The sequence below is a fragment of the Mangifera indica genome, chromosome 18 (assembly GCF_011075055.1).
Source record: "Mangifera indica cultivar Alphonso chromosome 18, CATAS_Mindica_2.1, whole genome shotgun sequence".
NCBI lineage: Eukaryota > Viridiplantae > Streptophyta > Magnoliopsida > Sapindales > Anacardiaceae > Mangifera > Mangifera indica.
In genome coordinates, this window is record NC_058154.1 from 1053199 (window position 1) to 1066385 (window position 13187).

Sequence of the window (13187 nt, forward strand, 5' to 3'; positions counted from 1 at the left end):
ATGACACATATGAGTGTGTATATATTTGTGTATCTAAAGTGAGTACACATAGTTTTATTGAAGCTTAAAATAAGCAACTGATGGATTCGGTCATGGTACTTAAATGATGTGTTGTATTATATATTAAAACTTAATTTTATATATTATATTGAATGCAAATAAAATAATAAAAAATATCATTAATACGTGATTATTTTAAAAAATATTATAAACATCTTTAAAAATTAAAAATTTTTCATATACATGTTTATTATATCCAATTTTGAAAATTCTATTTACTTACCTACAACCGGTTAAAATTAATAGACCCGATTCTCTTCCCAAACAACGTCTCTTGGGGGTTGAAGGGGTTGGGGTGGAGTTGAGGCAAGTTATCGAAGGAAGGGAACCATAGGGAGGGAGAGATGATTGATGATTTCATTGGAGAGAGTGACTGAATGTTGAAACTAAACCTTAGGAGGGAAATGTGATTTTTTCAACTTGATTTAAGAGAGAAAAGTTAATTTTTAAAATTTAGGGGGAGAAAAATGAAATCATATTTAAGTTTATTTTTAATATTAAATTTAAAATGATGATTTTATCCTTAAAATTAATATATTTAAATGGTCATAAATAAATAAATGAGATTTCCAAAATTAATGGGGAGAACTTTGGAAAATCAGTATGTTTTGGGTGGAAAATAGTCCTTTGGCCTTATTTTTTTTTTAAAGTGTATTGATTCATATCGATAATATGTATCATATCATACAATATATTTACTATATTATATTAATTACGATACATTTCATAATATATATTATTTTTTATTTATACCATATTATATCATAAGATATGTATTGTATATTGTAAAATACTAATAATTGCGGTTTTGAAGACCAAGTAATACTAACAATGTTTTCAAACTAGATTCGAAATTGACCCTATGGAGGTATAATCCGATTGGAACGGTGGTTAAACTAATTGACCAATGATTAATAATTAATTGTTACAAATAAATTTTTAAAACAAATTTATATAATTTATCATAAAATATATTAGTGTACATGTTTAAAGTCTATAAATTAGGTTTTGAATTTAAATTTTAAAAAATTAATTTTTTTCATATTAACCAGTCAAACCCAAATTTACCCAATCTAATTAAACAATTAAAACAATTCAATTTGATCAAATTATAAATACTATTTTTAAACAAAGTCAAACTATTTTAGCTCACTGATAATTGTTCAACTAGTTGAATACATCAAATTTCAGATATAAAATAATCCTTTGATAAATAATTTAAATTAAAATTTTTATCTAAATTATTTTTTAAAAAAATTTAATATTTTATCAATTTTATTATTTACGCTTATCTGCACAGAGTGAAGACAGGTGCGAAGGCACTGAAACTATCTCAACGGCGCGTTACAATCACGGCGTAACCACCACTTTCTTAGCCTCCCCCACAAATTGAAATTTCTGTCTTCTCCTGTGCCCTGTAGTCATCCTCGTGACCCTTTGTGCGCCCGCGTGCGCGACCCTAATTTCCAATAGGGAGAAGGACTATTTCCCACCCAACTTTTGATGCGTTTTCAAGATGTCACCCACGCCAGATGAAAATCTAGTTTTCCCACCCATGACCAAACTGCCGTCCATTTTTTCAGTTAGGAACAGGGGCAAAATCGTCATTTACTAGTTAAAACATTAAAACTTTAAAATTTCACCGTTTCCCCCTTCAGGTTTCAAAAAGTAAATAACCCATCCTCAAAGTTTGAAAACTTTAATTTCACCCCCTAGGGTTTTGCTTCCTTCTCCGGCCACCACCGACGGCTGCTGCAATCGATCGATGGGAGATCTCCGACTACAAAGGACGACGAAGGAGATCTGGACGACGAAGAACAGATCTGGACGACGCGACGATGAAGAACAAACGGAGATCTGGAAGAACAGATCTGGATGACCCGACGAGCGACAAAGGACGACGAAGAGTCGTCCTTCGTCGTCTGGGTGGAACGACGAAGAGAGACCTCTTCGTCGCACGGTGGTGCGACGAAGAGATCTCCGTCTCTTCGTCGCACCGTGCACCAGGAGAAGGAGATCTCCGTCTCTTCCTTCTTCGGCCACCACCGCCGTCGCACCAGGAGAAGGAGGAGGCAGGTGACTACGCCGGAGACGACGTCAGGAGATGAAGTGGTAGAATGGGGGTGAAACTGCTAGTTTTGAAAGTTATGGGGGGCGGCTGTTTTTTTGAAAAATTTGGAAACCCTAGGTTTGGGGGTGAAAATGTTAGTTTTCAAAGTTTAAAAACTTTAGGTAAGATGAAATGTTAGTTTCTAAAACCTAAGGGGGGTGAAGGAAAACCTCACATCAATTTTGGGATGAATTTTGCAGAGGGGTATTTTTGTCATTTCATCTAATAAGGGTAAAATGGACATTTTACCCTTATGCAAACAGAAACCATCCAAATTAACAGCTCATGGGTGGAAAAATTAGATTTTCATCTGACGTGTGTGGTATTTTGAGAACGCATCAAAAGTTGGGTGGGAAATAGTCCTTCTCCCCCACCAAAATATTAGTCTTGCCAGGCCAAAAGTGAAGCTATGACTAAGACTGTTCCGCTCTGAAACGCCACATAGGCCAAAACGTGACCCTCACAATCACACGTGGCTCTCTTTTAGTGGGCACATTGCAAAGACCAGTATATGAAGTTACTACGGCTGTCATTCACCTGGCCACCTTTCTTTTACCCTCTGCTCTCAGTAGACCAAACTGGAAAAACTTTGAAATTTTCTCTCCACTCTCTCAAACTCACTTTTCTCTTCTTTCTTTTCTACCTGAAAAGTGGGTTTTATTCAGGTATGCCGTTGCTCTTTCAAAGTTCTTTTTTTTTTTTTTGGCTTATGTTTATGGTAACTATGTGGTCTTTTTAATTCATAAACGAATTGTTAATTTGTTTGTGTTAATTTATTGTCTCTGATTGTTTCTGCAAGATTTGAATTTTTGAAGTGGGACTTTTAAAGCTTAATTCTTGTTGATTCCATTGTGGCATTTCTTATTTGTTGATTTTAATTTTTAATAGGGTCTCATATCTTTGATCGTAAAAACAAGCTCACTTGTCTGTAGAAATCGCCTCTGGGGGATTGGATTCAGGGGTTTTTGAGTTGAAAGTTTTATCAGGGTTATTTTCAAAAATAGATCATTATGGACCCAAGGTCCAGGGTGCTCTCAGGTTCTGTGAATGGGATCCAATTGAGCAATCAGCCCTTACCAGTTTTTCCAAATCAGAATCTTGTTGGTGGAAGATTCGACAGTAGTATCTTTGTTGATCATAATTCTAGGGATTATCGGTGCTCTCAACCCGATCCATCTTTGAACAATGTTGCCTCAGTTTCAATTGAAAATCATGAGGAAGACTCCCCAGAAGACTGTGATTTTTCGGATGCAGTCTTGAGATACATAAACCAGATGCTTATGGAAGAAGATATTGAGGATAAGACTTACATGCTTCAAGAGTCTTTGGAACTTCAAGCCGCTGAGAAACCCTTCTATGATGTTCTTGGCAAAAAGTACCCTCCTTCCCCTGAGCAAAATTTTTCTTATATTGGGAGGAATGAGGAGATTCCGGATAGTGATACCTTTAGAAATTCCCATAATTTTATTAACAGTGGTAGTGATGTGAATAATTACCTAATTGATAATAGTTGGATTCAGGATCCTGGGAAATATTTTATGCCTGAATTACGAACTCATCTACTTTCTAGCATATCTCAATCATGTTATAGTTCTTCAAATAGTGTAAACACGAGTGTGGATGGGCTGGTGGATTCTCCAAGCAGTATCCTTCAGATCCCTGATTGGAATAACGAGAGCCAATCCATATGGCAATTCAGGAGGGGCATTGAGGAGGCTAGTAAATTTCTACCGAGTGAACATGAGTTATTTGTTAATTTCGAGGTTAATCAACTGCTATCTCAGCAGCCAAAGGGAGGCTCTAGTGAAATGACAGTAAAGCTGGAGAAAAATGATGGGGAAGATTGCTCACCGAATGGATCAAGAGGAAGGAAGAATCTTAACAGAGAGGATACAGATTTAGAAGAAGAGAGGAGCAGCAAGCTGGCAGCAGTTTTTCTAGAATCCCCTTTGCGATCAGAGATGTTTGATATGGTGTTGCTTTGTGCTCGAGGAAAACCTCACCCAATGGCAGCTCGCCGTGAAGCCTTTAAGAATGCAACTAAAAAAAATGTGCAGGAGAATGGACAATCAAAACGATCTAATGGCGGAAAGGGTCGTGGTAAGAAACAAAGTGGGAAAAAAGAGGTGGTGGATCTGAGAACTCTCCTGATTAATTGTGCACAAGCTGTTGCTGCTGATGATCGAAGGAATGCAAATGAATTGCTGAAGCAGATAAGGCAGCATTCTTCTCCTTTTGGAGATGGAAATCAGAGGTTGGCTCAATGCTTTGCAGATGGCCTTGAGGCACGCTTGGCAGGGACTGGTAGCCAGATATACAAAGGCCTTATTAGTAAGAGAACATCAGCTGCTGATATATTGAAAGCTTATTACCTGTATCTTGCCTGCTGCCCTTTCAGAAAGATCACTCATTTTACCTCAAACAGGACAATAAGGAACTTAGCAAAAAACTCAACAAGACTTCATATCATAGACTTTGGTATCCTTTATGGTTTCCAGTGGCCCACATTTTTGCAGTGGCTTTCTATGAGACCGGGTGGACCTCCAAAACTTCGGATTACCGGAATAGAGTTTCCTCAACCTGGTTTTCGGCCAGCAGAGGGAGTTGAGGAAACTGGACGTCGCTTAGTGGAGTATGCTAAGGAATTCAAGGTGCCGTTTGAGTATCATGCTATAGCAAAAAGATGGGAGTGTGTTCAACTTGAGGATCTCAAAATTGACAAGGATGAATTCCTGGTTGTTAATTGCTTGTATCGAGGTAAGAACTTGCTTGATGAAACTGTTGCAGTGGATAGTGCCAGAAATATTTTTCTCAATTTGGTAAGGAAGATTAATCCAGATGTTTTCATCCATGGGATTGTCAATGGGGCCTACAATGCACCTTTCTTTGTAACCCGGTTCCGAGAGGCTCTGTTTCATTTCTCTGCAATGTTTGATTTGCTTGAAACTCTTGTACCCCGTGAAGATCATGAGAGGATGCTGATTGAGCATGAGATCTTTGGCCGGGAGGCCTTGAATGTTATAGCTTGTGAGGGCTGGGAGAGAGTTGAGAGGCCAGAGACTTACAAGCAGTGGCAAGTCCGAAACCTTAGGGCTGGGTTTGTTCAGATTCCGTTTGACCGGGAGATAGTACAGGGGGCAACTCAAAGAGTGAGATCCTATTACCATAAAGATTTTGTAATTCATGAAGACAGCCAGTGGCTTTTGCAGGGATGGAAGGGAAGGATCATATATGCCCTTTCGGCTTGGACACCTGCGTAGTGGTCTTGAATTTGTGATAACTAGAGCCTTCAATCTCTCATCCTTTTGTTACTCTTAAGTGAGATAATATGACAACCTCAGGTAAGATTTTCAAGTCAATCAGTTTATCTCATGTTACACAAAAACAAGACGAGTGATTTTTATTTTTTTTTGTAAACTGGCAGGTAATGCGGCGGCTGAATGTAAAAAATATTGGGTAAATGAAGATTCCCTAGGTCAGTTGTACAGATTTGGAGAATCAGAACGTTTATTATTCTTACTGATATATAGTATTTTTGGCTGAGCTCAATCACTGTTAAATTAGTAAGCTCAAGTGTAAAAAATGTTCCACATATAGAAGAAATTGTATGACATAATATAGTCTGAAGTTCAGATTCTTCTCAACTGTTATTCCAGGAGTGGTAATTTGTATGTGGCAGGTAGCCTTTTTATCATAATGAGGCAATATTGGCAACCCCTTTTTTCTTTTCTCTTCATTGGTAATGGGGAACCTTATCTGAGTTTAACCATCCTTCGAGATTAAACCAACCACACGAAATAAGTAAAATCTTAAGTTTAATTATTGACGTTACAACCATTAAATTGAGTAATTCTACATTGGGATTCTAATTATCTACACTACTCGAACCCAAACCTTTTGGGATTCTACAATTTAACAGTCAAGCTACCTTGGCGGCTCTGAACCCTTTTTATCTTTGTAAAACCTTGCCACCGACACCATTGCAAGACAAAGATTGAAAAGCATGATAAGAACGCTTCAATGCCTCTAATTTTCTCTTCCTTGTAGCCGGGAAGAAAGAGACATGATGGTCTTTCAAAATACAATGAATGTCTTTCGGCAAACAGAAGTAAGCTTTGACAGCAACATCCCAGCATGTCCTTGCGTGGGGGCCTCTAATAACCCTTTTAAAGAAAATAATATAAAATCAAACAGCTGACCTTGCAGCTTTTGTTGGGCTGCTGAATGGTTCCAACCAGGTGATTCATGCAGAGCAATCCCATTGGCTAATCTATATATATTTTAATTTGTGGGGGTCTAAAAGTGTCTATAATTTACAGTTCACACTTGTGAAGAGGAAAGGTTCAAAGCTTTCTGTATTAAAAAAAAAAGGTTATCCTTGCTGTTCAAATTCATAAAAAAATGTTGGTCATTGTTTATCAGCATGAGTTGCGGTTTATTGCGCCATTGACAACCACCATATACAAGATAACAAGAATCAGAAAGGGTCCCCCATGACTTAAAATTTAAGGTTGCCCACTTAAAAATGGTGCCAAGATCCAGGCACAACTTCTTGTTTCTTGAGCTTGAGCTGATTGTGGAGGTCCTGGATATATTATTCCGATGAGTGAAGTCGACTGCCATTATGTACCCAAACAATAAGCATATAAATTTATATACAAATTATGATATATTATAATATAATTAAATAATTTTAAATTAAAAATAAAATAATATATAATTATATTAATAATATATTACCAATTATATAAAAATAATATACACAAAAAGGCTACCTTGGTGTTTCAGTGACTTTCCCTTGAAGATTTGCATGAATATTTTATGCTATAAAAGGAATACTACTGTGACAAGTTAGATAATATAAGACAAGATTAGGTGCCCTATCATTTAAAATTTTATAAAGGGGAAAAGGATTATTTCTGACCCAAGTTTTAGCTTAATTTCAAAAGAATACCTATCTCTGATAAAAAGGTTAAACACTCATCTAAAATTTAATTTGCTAAGATCTATCCACATATTTTCTATTACGGTTAAAGGATAAATTTGTTATTTTATCAATAATATTAAATAATTAAAATTTTATCTCATTTTCTCCTCTTTAATTTGAAAAACTAACATTTGTCTCTGAATTAAATTTTAAAAAATTCACTTTTCTTCCTTGAAATACAGCCACTTTCTCCGATAATGGCTGACCGATGACAGAGAAGTTTTCGTCAAAAAATCAATTTCTGGACGATGATCATTGTCCAAGAAGGACAATGCTTCGTCGTCCATTTTGGACGACAAGGGTGGTCTAGAATGGACGACAAGTGTCCTCCAGAGAATGGACGATGCTCCGTCGTCCAGTGAAGATCGACGAGCGCCGTCTCGTCACTCTTGCTCCAACCAAGTGTTGTCGGTGGTCGGAGGGAGAAAAATGAAAAAAAATTAGAGATTTGAAGGGGTGAAAGTAACTTTTTAAAGTTCAGATATACGGGTAAAAATTAATTTTAAAATCAGAAAAAAAAATATGATAAAATTATATAACTTGAATATAAACAGTAAAATAATAATTTTACCTCTATATTTAACAGAAAATTTAATAACAATTTAAAGATTAATAAGTATTTAAATTTTTATTAAGTATAAATATACTTTTAAAATTACACTAAAATTTGAGTAAAAAATAATCTTTTCCCTTCAATAAACTTATAGTTGGCAGCATCTGACAATTGGCCAGAATAGTTACAGATATGCAGTGCAACTGCCAATTATTCGACTGGGAAGTACCTGAACCTATCCATATCCAAACCACAAACTCTGATTACCAATACAATGTATTATTGTACTCATGGAACAATTGGTCATTACCTTTGTGTTTGTATTGCGATACGGGATTTTGTAACGACTACTTTTATGTGCATAATACATATAATTTTATATATAAATAATTAAATAATTTTAAATTAATGATATGTAATTATAATATAATAATATTATTATTTATATATAATATTATATATTATTTGTATATATAATTTTATTATTTTATAATTTTAATAATAGTTATCGATATTTTACAATACATGATAAGTATTTTAAGATATGATACGATATAGATATAAAACGATACATATTATGAGATATATCAAATTAATACTATATAGTAGACATATCATATGATACAATATATATTATTGATACAGATCGATATATTTTTTAAAGAAAATAATGATATAGTAGAGATATATATGAGAAATTTAAAATTTTTTAGGATTGTAATATTTTTTAAAAAATAATACATCAATTATATTATTTTATTAATATATTATTTTTTAATAATCGTATCATACGATATAATACAATATTTGATATATGAGACGAAAAATTAAATTTTTGATATATAATATAATACGTAATTCAACTATTATGATATTAATGCAATCCTTTTAATGGGTATCATTGATTATGCATTATCATTTTGGTAGAAAAGAAATTATTTTATATTTAATTTAAAATTATTATACCATATCTTTATACCCCCATCGATATTTATTATAAGTTTATAATTTTATTGTTTTGAAACCCTAAGGTTAAAAAGAGAAATGTTATGTGTATCTATTTTTAGTATACAATTTATATACATAGATGATATATTATTATATAATAAAATAATATTCAATTACATGATGATGATATGTCATATGTATATATAAATTATATATAAAAAATAAATATACATAATTTTATGATTTTAAATTACTGTTGATTGGATTTATTCTTAGTAACTAATGTACACAATTATGATGATAGATTAATAAAATGTAAAGAGAATATAACATAGGAAAGTTACCAATGTGATTCGGCTTGTTGTTTAAGAGTTTACATCAATAATTATGCCATTAATCCTTTTGAGAAAGTGATCTAACAAAGTGTAAATAGACATTGTAAAATAGATGTCTTAAGAAGTACTTGATTTCTAGACTAAGGTCCTAGAATGAGTGTCGGAATTTATGTGAAAACCTCATCGGCCAACTTAGAATGATAATTATATGATCCTAAGTGTCGAATGTTAGTGTATTTACAAATAATACTATATATACTAACTTTTCTTACTAAATTGTTGTATATTAATGTGATTATAAATAATATTATTTGTGTACTCAACAAAGGTAAATATAATATTATTCGTATGCATATAAGGGGTGACTGGGGAGAAAAAAGCCTTGAAGTGCTTACTTGGGGTATCTGTATTTTCAGGCTTTGAGGCCAAATCAAATGCCTTAAATTTTGCCTCCTCAAACTGTAGAGCCTCTTGAGTAAGTCAAGATTGTAAACAATGAATGAATCTGGGAAAAAACAACTTTCTTACGCAGGAATAATTGTTTGTTTAAAACGCTACCTGGATCATGCTTCGGCGACAGCAGCCCTGGAAATGGTTCTTGTTTCTGTCTGAAGAAGCTTGTCATCTTTACCAACAATTGATTCTCGAATGCGGCCTTCTTTATCCTGAAGGCCTCCAGCCCTGATTCATCAGAAAGCTGATATCAGATATTTTAATTTAAAATGGTTAATTCGAAGAGGAACCCTGATATGTTTCTTTGTAAGTTCTCTCTGTAAGTAGAGGCTTCGTGACACTCAACACCATTTGGGTTGGTTCTGGTTTAGGGTTCAATCCCAGCCATGCTTACCTTGGGGATCATCCAAAGGTCTACTCTTATTTTTATTTGGCAGGCAAAGTGATGTTTAGCAAATGCAAATAGAACTCAGGCCTTCCACCTTTGCTCAGATGAAAACCAGCTTTGATCTGTGGTATAGCACTTGGGAGAATTACTAGAGCATCAATGCCTTGGATTGCAGAAATGATGCTATCAGCATCGCTAATATCCCCAACAAAAGCATCATCTGCCCCGCCAATTTTCCCCTTGCTATCTTCAGTCCTCACTAGACCTCTGGCAACATACTTGACTGACCTCCCCTTAAGTTTCTTATATACTATTTGGCCTGCCAAAACCAAGAACTCAGAAACATCATAGAAAGAAAAATCAACCAAACCATCCATCTGCTATCAATGATGTAGCACGGAAACGGAAACGGAGAAACGTGGAAACGTGGAAACGGAAACGTGGAAACGTATTTTTTAAAAAATATAAGAAATGGAAACATGAGAAACTTATAAATATGAAAAATATAAGAGTTTTTTTTTTTATAAATACTAAATTTTTAATAACAAAAATACATAAACTTGTATAATATAAAAATAAATAATAAAAAAAGAATGAAAAGAAATAATACTATAAAATATAAGCATAAAATCTATTGTAAATTGTTCTTGAACAAACACACGTAGATATTTAAGAAAAAAACAACAATACATACTAATCTATATGATATGTTGGGGAAAAGATGAGTAATACATTGAAGAGTAGAGAGGAGATGGATTTAATATGAGATTTAAAGACATTTTCAGTTTGAAAATATAAAAAATATATGTTTAATCGATTTCACAATTTTTTTTCTAAAAGAAACGTGTTTCAAAATTTTTAAAAATTTTGAAATGACCCAAAACGTTTCCTACAAGTTTCAGAGAGTTTCAAAAATGGAAACGTTCTGAAACATGGAAACACACCCCATTGTAAGTTTTCATGCTACTTTGGCTATCATTGACGAAAATCAAAGAGCAATGCTTAAGTTCTATCACTTTTAGAGGTGTTAAAGGGATCGGGCCCCTTCATTTTAGCCCGTCCGTCCCAGGCAGGCATGGCCTGTTACTGTAGAGAAATATTCATCATGAAATTAAGCAGATAAAGAAAATCTAAAATGAGTAGAAAAATACCAGTTTTCCCCCCCAGCACCTGTAACGAGAACAGTACTCTTGGACAAATCAGCCATTGATACAACTTCCTGCTCTCCAAGAGCACAACTTTCTGCTTCTCTTTGATACAAATGAAATGGGGATGTGAAATAGCAAGTGTGAAATTCGAGAGAAGAAGATTCAGAAAACGAAAGCTTTTTAACTGATGGCATTGACAATGCCCACTGCCACCGTCACCTGACTGTATTTATTACTGATTGACCCAAGTTCTTCGGTGAGGAAATAAATGGGTTCCGTCCTGCCGTCGGTGACGGAGTTGGCTTTAATTTCCTGGCCATTAATGAGGTGAGGTTGCTAGCTGGTTGGTTATCTTCTATCATATTGCAACTCTATGTTTCATTTTACCTCAATTCTATCTTCAATTAAGATTGGATTTGAATCAAGTTTATTTATGCTCGATTTCGCTTCAAATAAGTTTAAAATGAGCTTGGTTCAAAGATATGTCATATGATACGGTAAGCTACGTGATACGAGATAAAAAAAATTAGGTTTTTAATACATAATAAGATAAATAATTTAACTCATGGTTTTAAAAACTGGATCAGACCAGTCTGTCTAATCGGTTGAACTGTCAACCGCTAACCAAATTGGGTGGATCATATATAAAATTGAGTTTTTTTTGAAAACATATTATAAAAACTTGAACCAAGACTTTATTTATTATATTTGAATATATATACCATTATATTAAACTTATTTTAATGTTAAATAATTCAAATTATATACTTAATCATAAATTATACAAAAAAATTTAATATTATTTTTGAACAATTAACCAGTCTGACCACTAGTTAAATCAAATCATTTTTTTATCAAATCGATATCTAATCCGGTTTTAAAAATATTAATTCAACTAACATTGTGTTGTTTATTGTAGAGTTTAAAATTACCAAAATAAATATTATTTCATTTAAAATAAATATGAGCAATGGTATGTCACTCAATTTTAAATATTTTTGATTTGTTTTCATGTAATTTGATATTACTTTATTTTTAATTTAAAATTATTTAATTAAATAAAATATCTGAATATTTAATTAAATATTTAAAATTAAGTATGTATTATTTTTATATGAATAATTTTATTAACTATGGAATATAGATGCTTCCACATCCAATTTTCATTCAATTATTCAATCTCTCTGAAGTCATATTATCAAATATTATTAGAGAATGATCATCTGACTGAAATTCCATTTCAGACTTCCAATGGTTTAAGTTATTTATTTTAATTATTTAATAACATCAGAACTGGCCAAATGATTAGAAATAGACAAGCACTTAAAAGGTTGTTCAGTCAATGAAGTTTCTCCCTATTATTTATTATTTATTATTTATATTATATTATTTAATTATTAATAATAAAAAAATATAATAATATATTGATAATAGTAATATGATAAATAATATAAGTGATAATTTAATTATTATATTCATCGTAAATATTAAAATATTATTAAAGTAATATTAATTTTATTATAATTATATTCTTATTTATTAATTTTTTGAAATAAAAATAATTATATTTTTAATTAATATATCAATTAATATAAAAATATTTTAAAATAATTATAATTAAAAATATTTGAATAAATTTAAGTTTGATTTCGGTTTGAATAAGTTTAAAATAAGTTTTGTTCAAGTGAATTCGAATATAAAAATTTCAATATTTTCAAACTCGAATTTTAAGATGTTCAATTTGTCAAACTTATAAACATAAAAACTTTAATATAAAATAACGTTATTTTAATCAATATATATTAAAACGATATCGTTTTAATAACGAGTTAAACTAAGAGTTTAATTTGAACTCTCTTAAAATGGGTTAAGCTCAACTGGATTCAAATTTAGCCTTATCTTCAACTACCAATTCTCTATTAATTTGTCGTAAATGTTTAATGAAATCTCCAACCATTTCTTTTTTCCATCGCCATGGCATGGATGGCTGTCTAGCGTAGGATATTACCGGCAGGGAAGAACGTGGAGATAAACTTTAGGGGAGCAAATTAAAAAAGAAATTTATTTTATAAGAAAAAAAATAAATTAATTTTAAAATATTAATACAAATAATCAAATCAAATTAAAATTAGATTTTTCTCGGTTTTGTTAATCTTATAAAACATGATATATATCGTACAATATAATATATTATAAGTAAAAAAT

General features: G+C 32.3%; 1 protein-coding gene across 1 annotated transcript; it reads left to right on the forward strand.

Moving 5' to 3' along the window:
* The first annotated feature begins 2691 nt into the window (after positions 1-2691).
* Positions 2692-5884, forward strand: LOC123201307 (scarecrow-like protein 9). The gene is made up of 3 exons (XM_044616754.1): positions 2692-2835; positions 3059-5511; positions 5595-5884. Exon 2 carries the CDS (start codon positions 3181-3183, stop codon positions 5428-5430), a length of 2250 nt encoding a protein of 749 aa, XP_044472689.1. The 5' UTR covers positions 2692-2835; positions 3059-3180; the 3' UTR covers positions 5431-5511; positions 5595-5884.
* The last annotated feature ends 7303 nt before the right edge of the window (positions 5885-13187 follow it).

Excerpts from the sequence above, each read along its gene's own strand:
- LOC123201307 (XM_044616754.1), top strand. The coding sequence starts at position 3,181 with ATGGACCCAAGGTCCAGGGTGCTCTCAGGTTCTGTGAATGGGATCCAA.